Source organism: Copidosoma floridanum, unplaced genomic scaffold (assembly GCF_036245765.1).
Source record: "Copidosoma floridanum isolate Cflo_tuat_1 unplaced genomic scaffold, Cflo_Japanese_pri ptg000004l, whole genome shotgun sequence".
Lineage (NCBI taxonomy): Eukaryota > Metazoa > Arthropoda > Insecta > Hymenoptera > Encyrtidae > Copidosoma > Copidosoma floridanum.
The window spans coordinates 27,800,506-27,826,030 of NW_028321881.1; the positions used below are offsets into that span (position 1 = coordinate 27,800,506).

At 32.0% G+C, this 25,525-nt stretch overlaps 1 protein-coding gene across 2 annotated transcripts in view; it reads left to right on the forward strand.

Moving 5' to 3' along the window:
• Positions 1-25,525, forward strand: part of Tdg (Thymine DNA glycosylase) — an 889,072-nt gene that overhangs the window by 168,910 nt on the left and 694,637 nt on the right. For both annotated transcript variants that reach the window (XM_089595813.1, XM_089595819.1), the window contains exon 3: positions 9,169-9,389. In XM_089595813.1, the coding sequence (XP_089451939.1) occupies positions 9,169-9,389 (221 nt within the window). The remainder of the gene's footprint in view (positions 1-9,168; positions 9,390-25,525) is intronic.

Below are 25,525 nucleotides of genomic sequence, written 5' to 3' on the forward strand. Positions count from 1 at the left end.
TTTTTATTTGGTGAAGTCTTTTCTTGATATATTTTTGTATGAAAAGTTCAGTATAATCATTATCACGTAAAATTCTTTTTGCCATGAGAATATTCTTCCTGTGGTATAATTTATCAGACAAAAGAATAGCTCGATCAACCAAACTGTACACTGCATTGACTTTTAAAGATCGGGGGTGGTTAGAATTGAAATTAATTGATCTATTCGATGAAATTGGCTTGACGTACCAATTCGTGATTATTTTTAAGTTTTTATGTGTAATTGTTATGTCTAAGAAATTTATACAATTGTTTTTCTCTACTTCGCAGGTGAATTTTAAGTGATTGTCCTGTTTGTTAAAAATCTGTAAAAATAATTGTGCCTGATCTATATGTACACATATGAGAGTGTCGTTGACGTATCTTTTATATATGAAGGGAACGCAATCATGATTTTCTTTTAACACGCGTAGGGCTTCCGTCTCAAGATCTTCTAAAACTAAGTCAGCGAATAGTGGAGAGACAGGAGAGCCCATAGGGCTACCAAAAATCTGTTTATAAAATTTTTTATGAAAGGTGAAGTAAACATTATTGAACAAAAATTTTGTGCATTCTATAATTTCATGAAAAGGAATTTTTGATAATCTGTGGATTTGCATGTATCTTTTTTCCAAACTATTTATGACTGATTCTAACGAAATATTGGTAAATAGAGAAATAACATCCAAAGAAATAAAAATATGATTTTCCGGTATTTTAAGATTTTCAATTTGTTTTATAAGTTCAACGCTATTATTCAAATGTGAAGAAGGTTTTTCAAATACTTTAGAAAGAGAATTATAGAGAATTGAGGCGAGTGTGTGTGTAGGAGAATTAATGGATGAAATAATTGGTCTAAATGAAAGGGAAGGTTTATGTATTTTTGGCAACCCATAACATCTAGGTAAATTTGTATTGGTTTGCGTTAATTGATTGTTATGATATTTAAAATTTAAAAATTCGTTGTCGTTCAGTTTCATTAAAATTTTGTGGACATCTGATTGTAAATAGTGTAATGGATTCTTATTTATCATTATGTAAGTAGTGTTGTCACTCAACATCAACTCCATGTTCTGCACATATACGTTTCTGTCAAGGAAAACAGTCACATTTCCCTTATCAGAACGAGTAAACATAATATTTTTGTTCTCTCTAAGGAACGCTTTTGTACATTTTAAATTGAAAGTATTTGAATGTTCAACGTTGTCAAGTTTTAATTTTTTGTTATTATAAATTTTCATGGCTTGTGTGATTTTTGTTTTTATTTTACTTTTTAATTCACTATTAAGATCGTTGATTTTCCGCAAGCTATATTCTACATTCTTAATTGTTTGAATAATTTCACTATTTGACAAAGATTGTGTTTTTAACGCAAATTGTGGTCCTAAAACTACGCAATTTTTTACGTTTTTCGGTACATCAAGATCTGTTAGATTTCGGAACATTTTTTCTTTTTTGTTGTTATTATTGTAGGGGTTCTGGTTACATGACTTTTGTATTGATAAAAATTTTTTATTATATGTACGATTGAGTTTCTGCCTTTTTTGTCTATTGTTAAAATATATACTACTTATGAAACTTTGAACTAATGAACTGTTAGGATGTAGATTATTTATTATTTGTCCAATAGTAAAAATATTTCTTTTAAGAACGGACACATGTGCATAACAATCGTCAATCTCAATATTGAGCAAACTGCAGGTAAAAGAGTAAATTCGTTTTATTATAAGCTTGGACGGAAATGGACGGCAAGAATGCTTTCTTTATAAATACGTGTATATGTTTAACTATTGTTTCCACAAACTTTTATGGATATCTAGGCTCACAGTGTAGATCTAAAATAAACGTTGTGATGTACCAAAGTATCAGTCTGCTATATATTGTATGTATAAAAATATCAATTTAATTACAAGTCGTAGGTACAAAAAAATTCAATTTTAATTTTTCTTCTTAATCGACGAGCGTTTTACATTAGTAACTGCACGTGGCTCAATAGCAAATTTTGAGCTTATTACTACAGAAAATTTTTTAAAGGGCTTTTCGACTGTATACACCATGCTTTGTATAAATAAATAAACATAATCACATAGACTAGGCCGGTTGCATAACGCTATCACTATGAGTAACTTGTAAGTAACTTGCTAACATATTCTAACTACATATTTCTCTGAAATACCATCTACGGGGCCACAAATCATTGTGTAAGGTGAAACTGAATATTTATGATTGTTTAAATACTCTTACAAATCTTTACGGGCTGCGTCTGTGTCCTTTATTGTCTAAATTAAGTATAATATTTAATACCTCGTTAAATGAAATTTACGACCCTTAGTAATTTCTTACCTCAACATGTAAAACAAAGCATTTACTGAACAGAATTTTCGGGACAACTTCATTATTTTTTTTTTTCTCGCACACTCATGCACAAAGGTAATAAAAGCAGAGCTTGATTCTTATTATACTTACGTATCAAAAGCAGTAATTGTATGTATATTTAAATGTTTTCTCTACAGCATATAAAATGATGTGTAGATTCAATATACCTTTACACAAAAACCAGAGTAAAAATGAGTACCAGTTGCCATTGATTTTCTGTATTTCTTAAAAAACAATTGGACTTTTGATTTGCTTAGCTTCTTCAAATGTTTTAAAATTTTTGATGCAACAAGCAGTGACGCTGAAGTAAATAGTAATGGGTATTGTTTTTACATTATATCACTACTAATCTTATTTTACAACAGCACAGCTGTGTAAGCATAAAAATCAAGTTGCAACTAAAAAATGAACAATTTATGCTTCACATGTGATTCAACTGAAGACGTCACAATCTTAATACAATTGAATGTATACCAAAGTAGCTCCAAGTAGTGGAGCAAGACAGAGGAAACTTTAAAAATATGTTTGTAACAAATCAATGTTATCTTTATTTTTTTTGTAAAAGAACTTGCCGTTGATGCTTCAGACAGGCCTCATTAATTTATTTACTATATTTATGTCTTTCTCGTCTTTGTATATGTCTTGATTACCCACAACATTACCTGAAGCTCTAAGGTACTTACTTAAAGTATTGGGTTCAACGTTACCTACAGAAAATAATGATTGAACTACACTAGTGTACAGTTGTACAATGCAATAATTAAAAAAAAAAAAAAAATTAATTCTTTCCAGTTACTAAAGTGACAAATTCGTCAAATTAAATAAATTTACTCACTGCTTTAATTATGTAAAGAGAGAGTGTTACAATTGTTAGCAGAGGTAGTTACAATTGATAGTAATCATAGTTTTATATACATGATTATCATTAATGCGTGGACTAATGGGAAGGATGATACTTGGAGAAGCGATTGGCGAAACTAATTGTATTTGAGAATCAGTAGGTGTAAATTCACATACATACGACTTATAAGCATCATCTACATCGATCTCATTCGCATTTTTTCAGATCTTATAAATTTTCTCGTTAGTAATATCGCATGTGTGTTTAACAGTATCCTGTAAGCTTTAATAACTTTCAAAATTTTGCTTACTTGGACCACGTTCTCTCTAATTTATTTTTCTTTTCCAACATTATAACAGCTAATAAAGTCTAATGTGACTTTTATACTGAATTTATAACTTAACGGACAAAGGAATTTAAGATTGCCTATTAAATAAAAATTCTCATTTCATACGTTTTGATCTAAAAAAGACAGTGATAAGAAAACCCAATGTAAAATACTGCAAGCATGCAAACAATAGATTGTGTTTTTAGTTAGGTGCACTTATATTTTAAAAATACCTTAATATCAAGATGCAAATGTTGTTTGAAAAACGTATCCATAGTATTTTCAGGCTATGTGCTTCTACTTGTATATATATGGCCCAAAATCTTTACTGAGTCAAAGAAATGCAAAAAATAAAAAAAAATAAAAATGAAAAGACAGTCTCTAATTAAGAAATGTTAATGACGGCAGTATGACATTAGCACATATTGTATATGTGTACGCACAAGCAGAAGTAAGCCGTTAATTTTATCATTATGCTGTCTCTTACCTGGGACAAATATTTAATCGCACGATGTTGAAAAACGATTACAATGACATGAGTTCACTACCTTTTGTAAATCAACCTGATAATAGACTCCTACAAGCTTCACAGATATTCAGGCAAAAAATTATTCGTCACTAATGAAATGACAGAAACTCTGCCTGTGTGTAAAAGTAATAAAATTTTTAAGGATGAGTTTGCACATTATATCTCATATCTTTACTTCATCAGACATGACCCTTTGTTTTACTGTTAGACTATATTCAGTTTGTTGAAAATCTCCGGGAATATATTTTTTATTTAATTCGTTTTTTGACACCCGATATTCCATTTGTTTTAAAAAAGATTAGAAACAACATTTACCAGTTGACATTTTTTTGTAACTTATAATAACACTGAAAATAGTCATAACATCACAATACAACTTTTGCATCAAAACTTGTTACAACACTTAAACTAATCACAAGTACGCTTCATAATACACAGTATTCAGCAGACTCACACATCTACACACACACACACACACACACAATTACACCAAATTTAAGTTTCTCTAACTCTATTTCAGCACAAGCCAAGATTCGATCTTTGCCCAGATGTGTAAGTGCCCCTCCTCTTATCCCTATGAGAGCGAGTTGGCCTTCAAAATTTTCCGTTATTATTCTTCTTCTTTCTTCTCTTGTACCCTTTTGTCTTCTAGGAAAGTAGTCCTCACTAGGGTTTCCCGCAAGACCAAGAGTTATCTTGGTCTTGTCTTGGTATTATCTTGGTTTTCGACACAATAGTCAAGACAAGAGTCAAAAAAAAATTTCGAGGCAAGACCAAGAGTTAGGAGACCAAGAATTTTGTGTAACTTAATCTTATAACTTTAATATTGTATCTTATAACTAATATATATATATATATATATATATATATATATATATATATATATATATATATAATACTAATCTTATATCTATAATATAGTATTTTCATTACAGGTACTTAATCTTATAATATTATGTAGTATATTCATTACTGATAATTTAGTTTATGTAAGCCAATTAAAAAAAAACTACACAAATTTATCAAAGTTTAATGTACATAAATAAGAGATAATAAGTTAGGATAGAACTGGTGTGATTTAATGCATACAAACAAAATAATACTCATAGCGAAATATTTAAATTAATTCCACAAATATCTTTCACTAAATCTTTTTTAACCCACGAGTTCAAGCACAGCAAACTGCGAAATTTTTGACACCTTAAGGTGGTTCTTTCATAAAATGATTCTGAACAGAATAGTATGAAATCTTACTAAACATTTTCTACTGAAGTTGTAGCATAGCTATTTATTTGTTGAACATAATTAAGTTAAAAACTGACTCAATAAGGCTTATGCGATTCCAAACATACTGCTATCTCAAAATATGTGTTCACAGACCTAATCAAAAGATTTAAAAAAAATACAGGCATACATTTTCGTTTCCTTTGTTAAAAGCATAGGCAATCATCCACTGCTGGTATTTTAAGGTTCATGGTGAATTTAAGATAATCATTCTTACAAACTTTTACATTGTATATTATGATCTAAAATTGAGAATCAGTATTTAATTTGCCTCAATAAACAATGTTGACAAATAATCATTTAAAAATTAAGTAGCAGTATTAAATATCAACTCGACAGTAACACCTTTGACTCGCGAGTCATGAAAGAACCACCTTAACGGGGTTCTCCTCTTAGTGATTATTAGTGAAGCTTCCAAAAATATGCGTTTATCTGGAACTGATGACGAGAGTATACTTAAAATATCACGTGTCATTCTTGGTAAAGATAAGTATAAATTTTTGTTGTCCTGCCACCAATCTACTACATTGATTTCCGCTGTAGCTCTTAGTGCTTCGTAATAGCTTTGGAATTCATTTTGCCAGGGTCAGCCACTTAGTTGAGTATTTAACAAAGTATTGCTTAAACTTCAGAACTCCTCTTCAATATCGACGGAATCGCTTTCTTCACTGGAAAAGTCCACAAACTTTGATTCACAATATTAAGATTTGAATAGAGCTTCGAATTTTTCTACACTTGTTTGTTTTAGATTTTTTCCTTAATCAATCGCATCAAATCTTTCTACTTGATGCCTTGGATCTAGGATCAAAGATAGGCAGTAGATCTAATCCATCCTCGTATAATGTGTGTGTGTATGTGTGTGAATGTGTGTGTAATTTTCTCAATAGTACTTTGGCCAATAACCAAGACAAGACCAAAACAAGACAAGAGTACAATTACCAAGCCCAAGATAATATTTCCCATTTTCGAGAGTTTTCAAGATCAATACAAGAATGATGCTAATCTTGGTCTTGTCATGGTCTTGTGAAGCCCTAGTCAGTATATTACGAAAAATTCTTCTTACAGATTAAGCACACACACAACATGTGAGTGGCATATAAGCCCCACTTGTCATATAAGCTTGTGTATGTACACAACATGTAAGTCTTGTAAGTCTTGTAAGAATGTAAGGGGGCTTATCATACTTGTCCTGTCTAATTGCGTGACATCGTACCATTAGACCTACAAACATCCGATCATGACGCTGTCGTAGCACGAGTAACCTGTGTCTTTTCGTACATAATCATCTTTTCTATAGCACATATCAAAATATAACCTAGAAAACCCAAATTTTTTCGATATTATTGAGAATCTCATGATTTTTACTTTTAATTTCTAATTGTATACAAAGAGTTGAGATATATTTTTAAAAATATCGTAACATTTTTAATTAATATTGTATAGCCTTCCATAAAAGCCCAAGTTACACATAAATTTTTAAGAGATTTGTTTTCAAAAATTTCGTGGCAATACAGCTTCAAATTTGAAGAGAAGATTAAGTTCATATTCAAGTATAATTTCTCCAAGTTTGGTTGATGCTTAAGTTATTTCAATTCCGTAATTGCGTTTTTACTTGTAATATGATTAGTCTGTATTAACTCGAGATATAACATAAAAATTACTGTGGATATTTTCTGATACTTTTAAATTATAGATTATTCTGTTAGAGTATCTGTCATACAAGTAACCTGTACCTTACATAACTAAAAATGATAACTAAAATGGCTCTGCTAATTTTAATAGAAATTTGGGCTCTAAGTAGAACACTTTTGCAAGAACTTTGACCTAACTGAGTACGTGTCTGTAAAATAAGTTATACCTTACAACTCTTTTAATGATTTTGATAAACTTATGCAAATAACTTTTTATCTGATATCTATAAGTAATGAGTTTCATTTATTTCATTAATTTTACAGCATGTACTCAGTATTATTTCCACCTCGAAGAGTTAAAAAAAGTGTTGTAACCTGTATTCTTGTCAAGTATAAAAATGTATGCAACTGTTAATTGAAATGCTGTTAGTTATAAAAACTGAAAAAACAAACGTACATTACCTTTTTTTTATAAAGAATATAAATTCGATTGCTGATGGTAATAAACATTGGATATTCTAAGATAACATTGAAGAACCATTACTTTGCTGATAACAGTGGATTATGGTAAATTTTCATTGCTAGGAAGACATCACGGAGAAATTGTGGATAAAGTTATGGTAAAAATTTGTAATTTAGGTGTCACCTTGATTAGAAAAATCATATAACGTTTTCCTTTATACATCCACGTGAAAGTTTTTAGATATTTTGGGCCTCTTCTTATGAACGCTAACTACTTATTAGAAGGAAATTTACGTGCTAGCATAACGCTATCATCTTGTTTGTTGTTAAGATAAATTTTATTTCACTATAGCGCTATAAGCCTGGATCTTCCTAAGGACACTACGAAAGATACTGCCCACCCCACCGACGCATGATTTTTCAAAATTCTTATCATATTTTGTAGAACTTTTTACTTGTTTCTTCATATAAATTCTGAAAATTTCTGTAGGATCGTCCTTAATATGATTTTGCATTAAGATCATATTTTGCTGGTACTCTTTTCTGTTTCACATTTAATAAAATTATTCTTTTGACAGTTTGCAAAAAAGTGGATTACATAGGCCAGTGTATTTTTGACTAGAATTTAATCTCTCAGAGTACAATAACAAAACGCTTTTAGGTGAAAAAAAGTTATCATATTGTAAATACTTTTCTGCACTTTATACAAATAATTCGTAAGAGCCTAGAATTTTCTAGCTTGATGCAAATAAAAGTCTTCATTTAGACCTATGATAAATCTTACTCTTACATAAAAGCTATTAGTTCAACTTGCACAATAAGTATTTCAATTTCTTCTAACGTAACAAAATCCCATAAATTTTGTTCTAATGTAGTTGGTACTGGAAAAAAATATATGTAAGTATTTACATATGTTGAAGTATCAATTTAAAGAAGTGCAAACCATATAAAACAGTTATAAGTACAAGAAGACCTTTAAATCATTGTTGTGTAGTTAAGCTGATATTTTTATCAAACTTGTTTTGCTACAGAGAAAGTGTCTTATATGACGAACATGAAAAAAAATTCATCACATACAGAACATCATAATTTGGCGTATATAAAGTTTTAGCTAAGCAATTAGTGCAATCTGAACTGATTTTATAGTAATTGTTAAACTTTGTTTCTATGTTATTGTTATAACCTAAAATTATTATATTCATGAGTGATAGCTAAGGTATTAGGAAATAAACTTAGGCTCTGTACAAACTTAAATGATTCTTCATAAGATACTAATTGAAACCTGGCTCTTAATGACCTGTATTTTAGTACTATAAAACTTTAAAATTTTTTAAATTTTATAAAAACTTGCTGCACTATAAAATCTATAAGAATTTTAATTATGATCGGACTTTCAGTTGAAAAAGTTTTATGGTTAAAAAAGAACAGAAAATCTTGTTTTCTTGCGGATAAGATACTTTTCTAGTATAAATTATTATTACTGAACAAAAATTACCTTCTGAGTGAAAGTATTTTTTTCTTCTTGAATCAGTAGCTCAATGTCTATTTTTATATCAAGTACCTTCATTCACGTATTTTGTACAATTCATTTTTTTTCTATAGTGTTCTTTTAAATCATGCCTTAAAAAATAGAAATACGTTTGTAAAGTGTATTCTTGATAATAAACCCGTGTGTACATGTACTTTACATAAATCCACAGGCCTGCTGGTAAAACAAGAGGCGTGTGATGATGGCTATGAAACAAGCCCAGATCTAGAAATACGCAGCTATGGTGGTAACATTAGCAGTCTGCAGTATCATACACCGCTGACACCACACACGCCTCATATGCCCCACACTCCTAAGACGCCGCTGACACCCATCTCTGCTGCACTGCACCAGCCTCAGCAACCCAGCTCGTCAGCTACAACTCTTGGGCAGGTAAGTATTTTAACATACTCATATTTTTTGATCCCTTAATAAGACCAGTTTTATCAGTTTTCTAACTCTCCAATTAGAAGCTTATCTCAATCAGCCATAATTCAAATCATTCTAAGCTTATCATGCACCTGTCAAAAAATTGTATTGTCTATGTCATATATCTACAGCTATGAGTCAGTCGCTTCTATACAATTATTTGCAAAACAAAACAATATTTGTTTTCTTTATTTATAGACTAAAAAGTTTGACGACTCTCAAGTAACTCAACTTATTAAAATTAATAAAAGTTAACGCTAGTTGTTCTATTTTATTATTCACTTTTATTTTTTTGTTATCTAGTCTGATATAAGAAGACTTCTGTAATAATATTTTTGTAGAGCACTGCAATAAAGATTTTTATAATAATATTTATACAATTTAACTGTCCAGATTGTTGTCAAAAAAGTTTATCATAATTCTCATAAAATGTTGTGTCAAAAACTCACATAATATCGACGGCTCTTACGAAAAACAACGGAACTCTGATTTTCCCGTTTAAAATAACATTGAAATTTCTGACTTCCGTTGTTTTTCGTAAGAGCCGTCGATATGTAATCACTCAGTCATAAATTTAATAAACACTGAGACGCGTATTATTCTTCCAAAACCATGTGTATGTATAAATGTATCTCATACTATATTATGTAGTTAGTATGAGGTGATCAACACAATCGCTTCAACAAATCTTCGCTAGCCCCCCCTCTCCCCCCTCACAAAATAGGGAAAAACTTCGTTTTTTTTCTTCATTGTTCTGGCATTTAATATTTTTTTCGAGACCCCCTACATTTCCACACACTCCATTAACCTCCTACTGCCCCGGGCTCCGATATCGAACTGACAACTCATGCACACTTTTGCGTAAGTGGCTCTCATTAGCCGAGCACTAACGCGTCGTTCCAACTCATCAAACTTAAAGACCCAGCGCGCAAAGCCCAAAAACATCAACCTCAGTACTTGAGCCCCTAGAACCCAGTGTGCTTACTGCCAGCGTACTTATTTATTCGGTAAAATTTAAAAACCCAAGTGGCAAATTTTCAATTATCCAGCCTGCTAATTGCCAGACCTCTTATTTTTTTATTTAAATAAAATCCCGAGCATCTCGTTTCCAATGAACAAGCATGTTTTTTTTCACCCCGCTTATTCTTTTATTTTAATTAATGCCAAGTAGCTGATTCCTAATGATCAAGTGCGGTTACTGCCACTATGCTAATTTATTTAATAAAATTAAATCTTGAGCAGCTTATCTTTAATAATCTGGAGCGCTTCGTCATTTAATATAACTACATCCCAAGCAGATAATCTCTAATGACCTCGTGCGCTTACTGCCAACGCGCTTATTTTTTGAGTTATACCTTTATGGGTGTGTTATTATGCGTGAGGTTGAATCAACGATTTTAGATTTTGGCCTTGAGAAAAAATGTGACGGAAGTAGATTTTGCTTGATTCTCCCCCTTCCCCTTGACCCACGTGACGCACTTCCAGTCATAATGCCATCACACAACGCTACTACACCATGCCACATATTTAGAATTAATTATATTTTTCTTTTAACCTAAAAAAAATGAAATAAAATAATAGTTCTGAAAGAGATTTAAGCCGCCAACATTCTATACACTAGCCGAGGCCCTTACCCTTACCCTGCTATGAGCAGTATCACTATTGGATATTCAGTTACTGCATTTTACGTTGTGGTTCACAACTTTTTTTAAATTTTTGTTGACTCTATATTAGTTTATATGGTTAAGTTATAAATTAAATTCGTAAACAATTCATTCAATCAAATAATCTTTTTTTATAAACGTTCTTAGAAACCTTAAAAATTAGTTTATTTTAGTAGAGCATCTTTCCTGTATGTAAATAAATATTTAATTACTTATTATTTTATTGTTATAGTTACTTATTATTTATTTGTTACTTTGACACTACATAAATGTTTATTTGTTTAATTTTTTTTTTTTTCTAAATTTTCAAAAACGGAAAAAAAATTTTTTGTACTTTACAAATACAATAATTAATTTTTTTTGTGTTTTATTCTTTTACAATTGTACCATTCCTGATAAGGACGTTATTTCCATAGTTACCGTAGTAAAAGTTCAAAGAAGTAAGAGGAGCGCTAATTTAAGCAGCTAAACTGGGAATTGTTTTTTTTCATGTGAATGTACATACATGCTCTAACGCATACTTGATTCCCCCTTTATAAATTTACTTAAAATCCAACTTGTAAATCTATTTGAAAATTGAGTAGGTTTATCTATAAGAAATCTTTGATAGTAAAAAAATTAGGAGATTTTTACAGATTGTATGGATGCAATTTTACGTGATTTTTCCGTAAGGACAGTTAAAAGATTTATTTGATGTGAGTAATACCTATCTAAAAAAACCTATGTGTGATGAGCACCTTCAAGGGACATTCACTAACATGTCCTACTTCTTCTCTATTCAAGAATACGGTACTACAGACTGATTTTTCTTAATCTTTTGGATATAATTACATAATAGGTATTAAATATAGACTAGAAATGAGTGTGTGAGCATTAAGTTAGAGATGTACTTAGTGTAGGCAGTAGAAGGTTATTCTTTAATAATCGAAAGATTTAAAAAAAAGGCACAGTCTTGAACTGGCCAGCCTATATGTTAGTAATATTCGATTTTGCTTTTATACATTGTTTGTAATCGTTAATTTATTAAATATTAGAACATTAATTGAAACCATACTCAATTAACATAAAGATACTCGTTTTCACGATAATTTCACCACCTTTATACACAATATTGTTTTATAGAAGGTAATTTTATACTCAAAATCATATGGTTTGTCATATAATTTTATAGAAGTATAACTTTATACTTCAGTATCTAAGCACACACTGTCCACTGGTTTTATTTAAACAATATCTTGAGATCTTTATCACTCACAATCGAATTTGCTTATAAAAAGATATTTATTTACAACACTGTGTCAGTTGCCCAGTTATATGGCTGTATATTTATAGTACAGCAGGTACTACCGTATCCTGTAAGGCCGTATTGACATCACGTAACGGGTCATGTAGATACAACTTTTATGCATGGATTGAAGGGATAATTACTTTTGTTGCATATTACTTGCAACTTTTTTATTGCAGCTTTATTGCAGATTTTCATCAGTAAATTTGTTTGTTTTTGTTTTGAAAAGTGTTTAGCACGTTTAAACTGTGAGTAGCTACGTCATATCTTTTTTTTATTGGTATTTTATTGTTAATAGGTTATTATACTGTTAAAACATGGTTTTAGTTTCATTCCTAGGAAGCTCAATCGATTTGTTTACAATTCACTTAGAAAATTTCCAAAAAAGGTCTTGCCATTGGTAATTTTTGTTATCATTTGTTTCGTTTTTTTTGCAACTGCGATCTTTCTTTGGTGCATTTATTTCGAACCGTGATGGCCCACCGAACAATACCCAATGACTAAACATTAGCGCTAATCCTAGTAAAACGGCTTAGTAAAACATGATAAATGAGGGTCTATGTTTTTAAGAAAGAAATCATGTAGTGGAAATACGAACGAGCTTGTTTATCACGCAAATTAACATTAGTTTTCAGTTAGTAAATGATTTAGTTCGATATGTGAAATCAATCGTCCAAGATGTTAAAATTATCAAAACTATGCTAATGAAATTAGACAAGTGTTCTGAGGTTATTTAAATGTTTTATACCCTTACGAGTTTTCGAAGCTTAAAGAAATTTTTAATAATGGATTTTCTTCAGTCATAGTAGATGAGAGCACAGACATACGAGTGAGTAACAACAAATTGCTTTGTATTTGTATTGAGTACTTTTTGCATGAAACGAAGTCTGCTGTTTAACATCTTTTGCAATTATTAGAAGCTTATGCAAGATACGGTAATGCTTAGAACTTATTCTACACTTTTAGAAAGTTCTTTTATGACAACTCAATTAGTATGAAGAATATAGCAGCTCTTTCTTGCGATGACACCCGTGTAATAATTGGGAAATGAAGGGTCTTAGAACCACCTTTGTGATGCAGTTCCAAACTTAATTCTTTCAAATGATGTTTGCCACACTGCCGCAATAATTGCAAAAAATTGTTGTAATTCGAATCTGAAGAAAGCGGGAGATCTTGCTCGAAGCTTTTATTTTTATTTTTTGTATAGTCCAAAACAAACTAAGAAACTTTTAAAAAATACAGAGTATTTGGATTTACCTAATAATAAAGCCGTACAGTATTTTGGAATAAGATGACTTGAAGCTTACAGATGTTATAATTATTTTTGGAGCATGTGGCTCTTGCTTGTAGATATTTTTACAGTATAAGTTTTTAAAAAAACAAGCTTATTGCAATGAAAAGACAAGCCAGAATAAAAAAAAAAAAAAAAAAAAGAATAATAAATTTATTGCACGATCCTACGGGTAAAGCTTACTCACATTTTAAAAACTTGATGTTTATTATTTTAATTCATTTGTTGCAAAATTTAAAAGTTAAATGTTAAAACCGATCAAATTAAAAATTGGTGCAGAGTTTGTTAAAAAATATCTCAACAAATTTTATAAACACACAATCACTAAGGAACATTTTTTGACTTCTTTTAATGTTTACTAAAATCTATTGCCTTTAAATAATATGTTTATGGGACTCACGTGTCCTGAAATTTCAAAAGAAATGACAGTTGAACAAATTGGAAAAGTTTCAATTAGTTGGAAGAAATTTTACGTATTTGCATTTACAGTTATTAGTAAACGTTTACTTCAAAAAAACACCTTTTTATAAACCAAGATTTTCTTGATTCCCGGATAGCTTTAGATAAATTGAGCAGAAAACATTTACCAGATTGATATACTTTTATAAAAAAATACTTTTTTATTCCTTTATTTCGATTAAATAGCTTTTAAGTGGCGTACCTTATGTACACATTTTGACGCAGATAAAAAAAAAACTTAGATTACTCATTATATGCAACAGTTTTGAAGTAAAAGAATGGATTTAAGAAACAAGGAAGTTAAATATGTTTTTTCTGTGTTAACATGCCTAATAGAAAAAATATTTTCTGTACCTCATTCAAATGCTGAACAAGTAAGAGTTTTTTCGTGGTTAATGAACTAACGAATAAAAAAGCAATCAGTACGTCACTTCTTCACTAAGCGCTGGATGTTTTTAAAAATTATATTGTAAAATATATATCATAAATTGTAGCAACATGTTGTCAACTGTCACAAGTAGTTATTTAAGTTTTCACAACTCCATATCAGTCAAACTAGTGATTGTATTATTATTAGGTTAGAATAACCAAGGAATAAAATTTTGGGATTTTTATGGCTTCAAGGCTTTTTGGAAAAAAATATTGCTTAAATTTCAACTTTAGCTTAAGCATTACCTTAAGTTGCTCTTCAGAGAAATAGTATTCTTATTTTAATTAAATGAAAAAAATTATGTAACAACAATACAAACAAAACTCGTGGCTATGAGTATCTACGAAGGAAAATTTTTAATTCAATATACTGTTTGCTTATACATAAAAATTTCGTTTAACAAATAAAAAAATCACTGAAAGTGAAATAACCATCATTTTTTATAGCTAGCTGTAAGTGTGATAGGTCGTGTAGGATAAGATTCTCGAGATTTTATTTAAATAAAAAAAATCTCACTGACAGTAAGCGCACCTGGCTATTAGAGATTGCTGCGCAAAATTTCATTGTATTAAATCAATAAGTGCACTGGTTGTATGCGTGCCAAGTCATTGGGGATAAGCTGCTTAGAATTTTTTTAAAATAAAAGAATAAGCGTACTGTCAGTGAATGCGCTAGTTAAATGCGTGGAAATAAATTATATTAAATAAATGAGCATGCTAGTAGTAAGTGCATGAGGCTGTTAGGGATGAGATACTTAGGATTTTATTTAATTAAAAAAAAAAATGCATTGTCAGTAAGCACGCTGGGTCGTTGGGGATTTTCTGGTCGGAATTCAATTTAAATATGTAAGCGTGCTGGCAATAAGCGTACCAGATCACTAATGCTTGGGATTTTATTTAAATAAAAAAATAAGTGCGCTGGAACTAAGCGAGATGGGTTATAAATTTTTAAGTACTGAGGCTGATGTTTTTGGGCTTTGCGCGCTGGTTCTTTAAGTTTGAGGCATTTGAACGACACTCAGATACTTGTTGAATGGAAGACTACCTACGCAAAAGTGTGCGTAAGTTCTTAGTTTGATATAAGAACATGGCAACTGCCCCCAGCGATTACATTTTTACAATCACCCTCTTAGACTCACACCATTTCCACCATTTTTAGGGAATCTTCCTGACCCCCTACTAATCTTCATATACCCCGACACACACAAATATATATACATTTTATTTTATCTTTAAATTCATTTTTTTATAAAAGAACATAACTTGCTGGTAAAAAATTAATTATATACATGATGACAGCATGTGAATGTCATATTTGTAGAAGTAACATAAAAAACATATTCAAATTAATGTATGCATTTGGAAAAATTTATTTTACCATGTACAAAACTACTACATCATTTTCATTAAAAGTTTATAAGTTTGTTTATTTAAGAAAATATATGGAAGGTTTTTAGATTAAAATATAGTTTGATATTTTTCTTTTTTTTCATTGGGTTACGGCACTAGCCTACTGGCCAAATTAAAACGTCAACCCATCACTTACCATCTATGTGTAGAAGTGCTTTGCCGCATTATTTTCACCAATCACCCATCTTACGTCACGCCTATCATACTATGGGCATAGTGGAAATATCTCTGGTGAAATACCTTGCTAGTCATGCTGGCACTCTCTGCACTGTTGGTGCATCTGGTTCAGTCATCACAGTGTCCCTTTTCCCTGGATCAGACTCCATATTCAAGAACTTTTACTCTTCGTCAGTTAAGCTGGGGCTTTCTGCTGAATATTCGAATCCAGGCTAATTAGCATCCCTAGAAAAGCCCCATATTTCACGGATCACTCCTTGCTGGTAATGTTGGAGATCCCTGCCTGTTGTTGGCATCAGCTCCACTAATCTCTGCGTATTGCCCAAACAAACACTGTTCCGCATTTACATAGGCCCGACGATCTTTGACATAAGGAGAACATCCTGTAATCACTAAGAAGAAAAATTCCACGGATAAACCCGTTCCTAAACAGCCGGGGTTTCATCGAAACTTTTTCTGATAAAAACAATTCTTAAAGAAATCTGCATTCTCCAAGAATTTTACTTATGACCCCTAGATTAGTGTTATATCTGTATTAAACGCGCTAAACACTAAGCCATCTACGGTCCTAGTGTAGCTTGATACATCCCTATTACATTGTTGTAATGTAAGCATTTATACTTGTGAGAAAATATGTAAGCTTATAAAACATGCTACTTTCTCCAGGAGACTTACACAAAGTTACAGTATTGAGGACTGAAACTATATGGAATCTTTACTTGATTTATAGTTACGGATTGTTAACGAATAAATATCCAGTAAGTACACACGAAAAGAAGCACGAAAAAAAAGCAAAAGTAGATAAACTATGGGGGCTTTAATACCCCTCCAGATTGGTGTGATAGTGAGTGGAAAATAGTTAGTAAGTAAAGAGGCTATAGTGGTATGTAGTGATGACTACTTGGGTGGTAACGTCATAGGAACTTAGCTAGCACTCTAAATGCTGGTAGTTAAGATGTTAGATGATAATTAGATCAACTTACCTCCTTTCCAACTGCAAATCATCAGCTCTAACGTCATGATAGCCCGAGAAGTATAGTCTACTGACAAGCTCAGCATATATAGGAGAAAGAAAATGATTAAGTATAAAGAAGAACTTCGTATTAACAGATGTTTCCTTTAGGTTCATTACTTTGGTGTCTCAGATTGTATCACTATTGACTTTCTTCTTATCTAACTAAGAATAATCAGCCCTAACGTTAGGATGAAACGATAGGTGTAGGCTACTTGCAAGCTCAGCGTATAGCGAGAGGAAGATGATCAAGCTTGAAGGAAAACTTCTTTTTAGAAAAGTTCTTATTTTAAAAAGATTAATAACAATAGTAATAAATGAGCTAAAAGTTTTGTTAAAATACGCCAGCTTTTCACGTTAGTTCAGTAGGATACACTAGGTGGCGTCAACATACAACCGAAGCAACTTGCTACAGAATTAAATAAGTGCGGTTATAATAGGACGGAGCGTCTCTGAATTATCTGCAGTCGTCTACTGGCAGTACATCGAGCCGCATCGAGAAAGTAGATGTTAGTCGTGCAACAGGGTATTCCTGTTGTCGACGACTCTGTTCTCTAATGGGCAAGCGACCTAGGTCAACTTACACCCTGAGCCTCTAAAGTAGACGAGTGATACCTATAAAAAAATTTACTAACCGATAACGTCTCTGGCGTGATACTAGGAGATATCACTAGCCAGAGTACAACCTGCTCTAACACTTCAGAAATTATGTGGCCGTACCATCATCCAGCCTGGTGCCGTCAGAGAATTCCTTACTACAAATGCAAGCTAGAAAAGACAGCTCTGAGGAGGACACGCAGCCATAACGGCTTCCTTTTCAATGGTCGTTCCAACAGCATATCCACAGAGAAGGTATTCTCTAAGCCCACTTTTCCGACTAACGATGAGCGGTTGGTTATTTGGGAATTGAACCGAAGACAAGAAATTCTTTGGTCAGTGGCATACTTCCCTCCATTACGGTCCCTGTACACAGAGACCTCGAGAGTTAGAGTCAAGCTACCCACAGGAAGCTTTTTATCCCCAAAAATAATAATAAGGAATAGCTGAAAGTTTTACTACTGGCCCTTTCTAGGGCCGTTATAAATATTTACGTTTCCTACTTAACTATCCATCTCATCGGTTTTTTTCAAGGCCCCCTAAGTTTAAACAACCTTGCAAACAAATACATTTTTACTGCTAGTTCCGGAAACGATTCGTCGACTAAAAGACTATGTTACGAGCTATTTTAACTCAAGATGGCCACTATCAAACCAAGTCAGTCATTCACTGCCAGTCGTTACGGGCGGAGTTATTCTTCGCAAGGCTGTAAACTCTGATGACCAACGACCCTGCATGACCCTTTCGACTCCCAGCATTTCACCAGGAACCACCGATCCTCAGTAAGGTCTGCACTGAACAAACTTAATAGCTATGAAGAAAAAAAACTTTATTCAACGAGCAAGTATGGCGAACCAGTCTCCTCACCTAAGGTCACCAAAACAACTGAGTCTACAAAAAAAAAAAATTTATCAGACACCAACGTCTTGGAAGTTAAACTAGAAGACATTGGAAAAGATCTCTACATCTTGCTCCAAAGTTTTGGACTTTGTAATTTTTTTTTGATTAGTCTGGGGCTTCAACAGCAGCCCAGAAAAGATTACCCTAAGGTATCCATGCAGTCGCGTTTGCTGTAAACTTTTGTCAAGAAAGAGTTTACTTAAGAAGCTCACTGGTCCTTTTTAGTGCCATCAGACGTCGAACTACCTTGCGAACAAATATTTTAGAACTTAACAAAGTCAACAAAAAACAGCTTGTAGGGCCCACAAAAGTTTTAACCATACTAAAAGTAGCAAGAGGGCGAATTAAATGAAGAATGTTATATGCATCTAAGCGTTATATGAATACAAATTCAGACATCAATAAACTGACACAGAACATTTGTCGAGACCGAAACAGCAAACATTAAAATTGACAAATAAAGAATCTACTTACTTTTAGAAAGTTCGAAATCCTCACAGCTTTAAAAAATAGCCCTTTTCGTAGATTATGTGGGAGAAATTGCAAATCAACGGCCGTATAGGGCCAACGATTAACTTATGGCATAAGGAATGCACGGTACTTTTTAGCATAATTATATTTTTTTTACTTTTTACAGCCTATTATTTGACCAACTAAACTGTATTGATTATGAATAAATATGTTTTTAATAAGAAGATTTTTGTTATAGGAAGAGTCAGGAATAGATGTAAAATTTATAACTCAAAACGTTTTACATTACATGTCAACACACTAAGGTGTTCTATATACTAAGTCTCGGGTAAAGCCGACACGGGCAGCCGCTAGTTGTTTATAAAGTTATTACTTTTAAAAAGTCATTATTATTTGTGAATAACATGTTACTGACAAAAAAGTGCGAAAAAAAAGTTTTTTTATTGAAAAACTTTAGATTGGGGTAAAAAAATTAATTAGAACAGAACTGTTTTCAAACATAGATATTGGGTTTCATAACAAATATCGATTTGTAAAATTGCAAAAATAGTTTCTAGTTTTTTGTTAATTAATGTTTCAAGTTAAACTTTGAATTGATATTACAAACCTTACGATTGGCTTATTGACATGTTGCCTAAATAAAATATTGTATTTGATGTAAGCAATAATAATAAATAAAAAAAAAGTATCTATGAATTTTGACGTTTTGCCAGCAATTATTGTATCTTGCAACTTGAACAATTGCAAGTATCTCAGTCAATTTTTCATATTTTTTTTCTCTTACATATATTTTTTAATAAACGTTATAGAATAAGTCATAAGGAGCATAAATTTTTAATTTGAAATAATTTCTATAATTCACTCTGAAGCCAAGATATCAGAAGTTGATGTTTCTGCAATAATGGACTACTAATTGAATTCTTGATTGCAAAAAAATTTGTGTAACATATTAACGTATTTATGCATTACACTGTCGCAGCACTTTATAAATTTTAATTTAAGAAAAGCTAAAGAAAGTCAAGAAAGTCACATTTTAATAGCCAGGGCAGCTCAGTGCTCCTATCTGTACCCCTTTCTAGCGACTAGGTGGCTGACCAGTTGTAGTGCGCATGTATCAAAACATGGACTACGGCTGGCGTTTGAATTTCAATAATTTGTTTTAAATTATTATACAGTTACAAAGGTCCTATGCAACATCAAACATGCTTAATTAAGAAATCGTTACCAAGTATATCTTTATTGTTTTTCCAGAACAAAAATTGATGCACTAAAATAAAGATTTTTATTCTTATGATGCAGTGGGCACTTAAAAGTAGAGTTGGCATTTTTTCCCCTTTTTTTTTCATACGTTTTTAAAAAAAATCTTTCAGTAATATTAAATAGTTTAATTCAAACAGAAACAAATAAGTAATATTTAAAAAAAAATTGTTCCAATATCAAGCACCGTGAAATTTCGAATAATGAATTAGACTGCATAGACGACGAGTTATCGAAACTATCTTTAACTCCACACAAAATACCGGACAAAATGGACAACAAAATTGATATTAATGTAACGCAAAAGTTTGTAGACTGACAATAGTTGTTGCGAATGTTTATCATAAGAAAAAACAAAGTTTTAATGTATCAAAAACAGCTAAAACTTAATGTACATGAAAATTTGAATAAACATATATTTCTCATTGCAACCACATTCTGTAGTTAATTTGTCAACTGATCATGTTTAATGTTAAATACTACGTTTGTAACTGTAAATTCATGCAAAACAACTCATTGAAATTCAAATGCCAGCTACATCCCGAATTTTACCCCATGCGTATTGTAACTGGTCGGCCATCTAATCACAAGAAAGAAGTACATAAGGGAGCGCTAAACTGCCCTGGCTGTTACAATGTGACTTCCTTGATTTTTTTAGCTTCCCTTTCGATGAAATTAATAAAACGCTCTGTCAGTCTAATGTAGAAAAACGTGAAGATGATACACAAACTTCTTTGTAATAAAAAATTCAACTATTGGCCCGTTATTGTAGTAACATCCATTTCTTGTACCTCGACTTCAGAGTGTTTAAGTTGCAAAATACAATTATTGCTGGCAATACATTGAAATTCACAAAAATTTGTTTTTTTTATTTGTTTTTATTGCTATATACAGCTTCATATTCATATTAAAGCACAGTTATGCTTAAATAAACATGATTGTTCTTTTTTTCACGTCCATCTACAGTTTTTCAGTTTAAAATACTTTTTTCTACACTTTTGTCAGTAACGTGTTACTAAAAATTAAAAAAGAATAGAAAACTTCCACTTCTATATAAAATTTGATGACGAAGAGATTGGTGGTCAGAAATTTTTGATGTGAAACATCTATTGACGCGCTTGGGGGTTAGACCAACGCGATGAAGCGACCCGTGCGATGGTACGATCTCTGGTTAAACTTGTCTCGACTCGGCTTGGCTCGGCTGTCTGTCTTTCTCCGCACGCTTACTGCCATCCCTCTCCCGTTGTAAAGTGAACTATCGTTATAGATAGCTGTATAAAAGAGTACATAATAATTAAATATTATAAATGTATGGTATGTATAGCATTTACATACGTACGCATAAGTATTATATATTATATATGTGTAAATAAGATTTTCAGATTTTACTGACTCCAAGAATCAAACTACATCCTTTGAATTGGTAGTCGGGGATCTTAGTGATTGTACTATGTAGCACGCCAATCCAATCTTTGTTCTTATTATTTATGGATACCAACCGAGAAACCTCTGAATTAGAAAACTGATCTATAATTGGGCGTTTTTTCTATTATACATAACTATGCCCGCTGATTTAAAAAAAAATAGTTTTAATTATTTTTGACTGGTCTGATAATGTCAAAGTTGTGTTAAATTGCATTTTAAAGTTTGTTTTGCTTATATCTTTTATTAGTTTGATATACTAAAAAAATAAAAATCCGTGTGTGGGGCAAGAATTTTTTCATCAATAACCACTTTTAATTTCGTTTCAACAAGCGCATACTGTAAAGAAAAAAAAATTAAAAATGCATTTTAGCAGTACCTATAAAAGTAAGTTAAAGAAAGAGAGCCATTGCTTATTCATCGTCTGCTGTCGCGCTCGCTTTCTCTCTCTCTTTCTCTCTCTCTCTCTCTCTGTCTGTCTCTCTCTCTTTCTCTCTCTCTCTCTCTCTCTCTCTCTCTCTCTCTCTCTCTCTCTCTCTGTTGTACTCTTATAATAGAGCCTTTTTCATTGCTTTTTTTTAATATTTTGCGCTTGTAGAGAATGATGAATTCATATTAGAATCAGTATTATTTTTTCTACATTTAAACAAATTTTTTTTCTGTCAACAGGATTATTTTATACAATTAATTTTTGACTAAAACGTAGAGTTTTCCCGGGGTCTTCTCATTGTATTTATTCAAACTTCATCTTAACCTGTCTTTAGCGAAGAGAACAAAATTGGTGTACGTTCGCAACCACGCACACTCAATAGGTATCTGAAAAAAGACAGAGAGACAGAAAAAGTAATACACACAAACGTTTGCTAAACCCAAGGACGTACCTTTATGTAGGTAGGTAAATACTCTTCGCCGTGTATTATTGTTATTTTTCATTTTTGTTGTTTATTTGTTCATTAAAAAAAAATATAAACATGATTGACTTTTTTCTTATTTTGAATATTCAATTATAAAAATACACATTCATATATAAACTGTCTTTTTAATATGAAAACATGAAATGAAAATTTTTTAATTTAACTGTCAAAAAAATGAACACTTTTTTTTTCTCCCGTATTTTTAAGAGGCTGGTGTGCGTTCGGTAGAAACAATAGGATTCGCCACAAAAGCACCATTGCTTCGTGGCTGCCTTAAGTCTCTCGGGCCGTAAAATAGCCCCAGAGACGATGGTACTTATTTGATGAAAATTACTATGTTTATCATAGACAATCAAATACTTCTAAGTTCAATAACATATTCTTTAATGTTTCATATAAATCGTAGGTCCTGAGACCCACACCTAGTTTTTTTTTTTTAGCGTAATAGAAGCAGAGATATAAGCAAAAAACAAAATAAGAATTTGGCATTTTTTCATAAATTGTTAAATAACTAAATGAAGACAAATGTTGATTGAGATAAAACTGTTTTTTCTTGTTTTACCAAAAAAATTCTGAAGAGGAATGACCAATTTATTTTAAATAGAAACCATAAGATTGAGAAATCCTTAGGGCTATAAAGTAATGGTTAGCAGTTAAAAATTTAAATAAGGTAGTAAAAATAAATAAAAATTTCTTAGCGATAAGACTTCTTATTATTTTCAATCTTCATTAAAAATGATTTTTTTTAGTGAAAAGTTCGCAAAGAAATCTCAGAAAAACTGAAATTTAATCAGTAATCTGTATGTTGACTTGCTATACAATTATGTATAGCATTTAGATACACTGGCAAAGAACTGGATTTTCCATAGTGCATAATAAAAAGAACAACATAAGCTTTCAAACGATTTTTTTAAGATTGAATTTGATTAGACATCAACTTTTACACTTTTTTCCTTCATTCAGAAACACTGTTCATCGGCTTCGTGTTTCTTATCTTCTGTTTTGCGAAGAAAACACCATGCTGTACTTATGCCGTTTTTATGCACTTTAATTCATCGCAAAACAGGTAATAGACGTCATAATAAAAAATTCAGACCTAAGACTTCTTAAGGTAAGACCGGATACAAAAGTATATTTCTGAATGAACAAACCCCAAACGGGCGAAAGGGCCCGTTATGTTCAACCCATTAAACCTGAATTCCTAAACCTCCGACAGGCTAAGAGCCTTTTATGCTTAACCCATTAAACCTGAAAAATTTCATTCCAGACAGATCAATGGCTTAATCCATAAAATTCAAACCTCTATACCCTAGACGGGTTGAAGATCTGGCATGCCTAACCTATGGAACCTGAACACTTTCTTTTCGTAGAAATCTTGTGCATATGTCTTATACAATATTTAACAGAAACTCTGGTAACCTATTATTGCAAATTCTTATAGTATTGAAAGAGCAAGTCGCTGAAAGATCAGCAAAAAGCGAAAAATCGTAAAATACATAAAAACATTTGCCATTGTAGGCCGAACCATCTGGATAGCAACACCAAAACGGGGGGACAACAGTGTCTTATATTTAATTAAAGTATTATTTTATGAAAGTAGTTTTCTTCAATTCAAAATGAAGCACTTGAGCTCTCCGTTTTAGTACAGCCATCTAGCTGATAAGACCTGAGATGTTGGAAATCTTCAAGTACTTAAAAATATTTGACGTTTTACAGATGTTTTCGTTACTGACTCTTCAAATCTTATAACTTGATACATAAATTCCTGTTAGAATTCTTATAAGACCTATGTAAGAATTCTACAGGAGTTGTAAGACATTGTATAGGATTACTGTAAAATATTCTAGAACAATTCTCGTAAGAATTCATGTAGGAATGTTTTGTCGATAAAAAGACAATGTGTATCGATATACAACAATGTATTTTTTATTGCAAATTTTTAATTTTTTTTTCGTGTGTGTACATGAGTGCTCGCGTATGTATGTATGTAAAAATGTGTGTGTGTGTGCGCGTGTGTGCGTGTGTGTATGGGGGCTGTCCGAGTATGTGTCTGTGTGTGTATTTCATGGCCTAAACACAACAGGCCTTTGGACTGTCTGGGGCTTTGGTGTTCGGGTTTTATGGGTTGAGACTTCAGCCTGTCTGGTGCTTAGGTGGTCAAATTTTATAAGTTAAGTCTTTAGCCTGTCTTCGCATAAGACAAAGAATGCTTGTGTCCTGACCACCCTAGATGTTAAAAAGGCCTTTAACATGGCAAGATGGTCTTATGTAAGAAGAGCACTATGTAAACAAAGGGTACCGGAGTATTTAAGAAAGGTCCTTGACAAGTATCTCCAGGATAGTGTACTTTGGTCTAACACAACAGAGGGACCACAGGACGTGAAATTGACGTCGAAGGTTGTTTAGGGCTCTGCTTTGGATCAGACTTCTGGAACCTCATGTATAATAGGCTTCTGCATTTAAAAAAACTCAAGGGTGGCTGGGGGATCACAACTTTGAGCTGGCTGACCAAAAACTAGAGATGATTATCCTCATTAGGCAGCGATTGTTTGGCGATAATTTTCATATAAGCGTTACGGTTGTATTGGAGTGTGGGTTGACTCTCAACTAACATTCGGAGAGTACATTAGGAGAACCACGAAAAAGGTCCTAAAAGTAACAGGGGCTCTCTTGCAACTGATGCCAAATATTAGTAAGCCGCGAGAGTCGAAGAGAATAATTCTTACATCGGTAGAAAACTCTGTGATGCTGTATGGTACGTAGGTCTGGGCAGATGGGCGTAGCCATGGCGAGGTCAACTATTACGTAACCC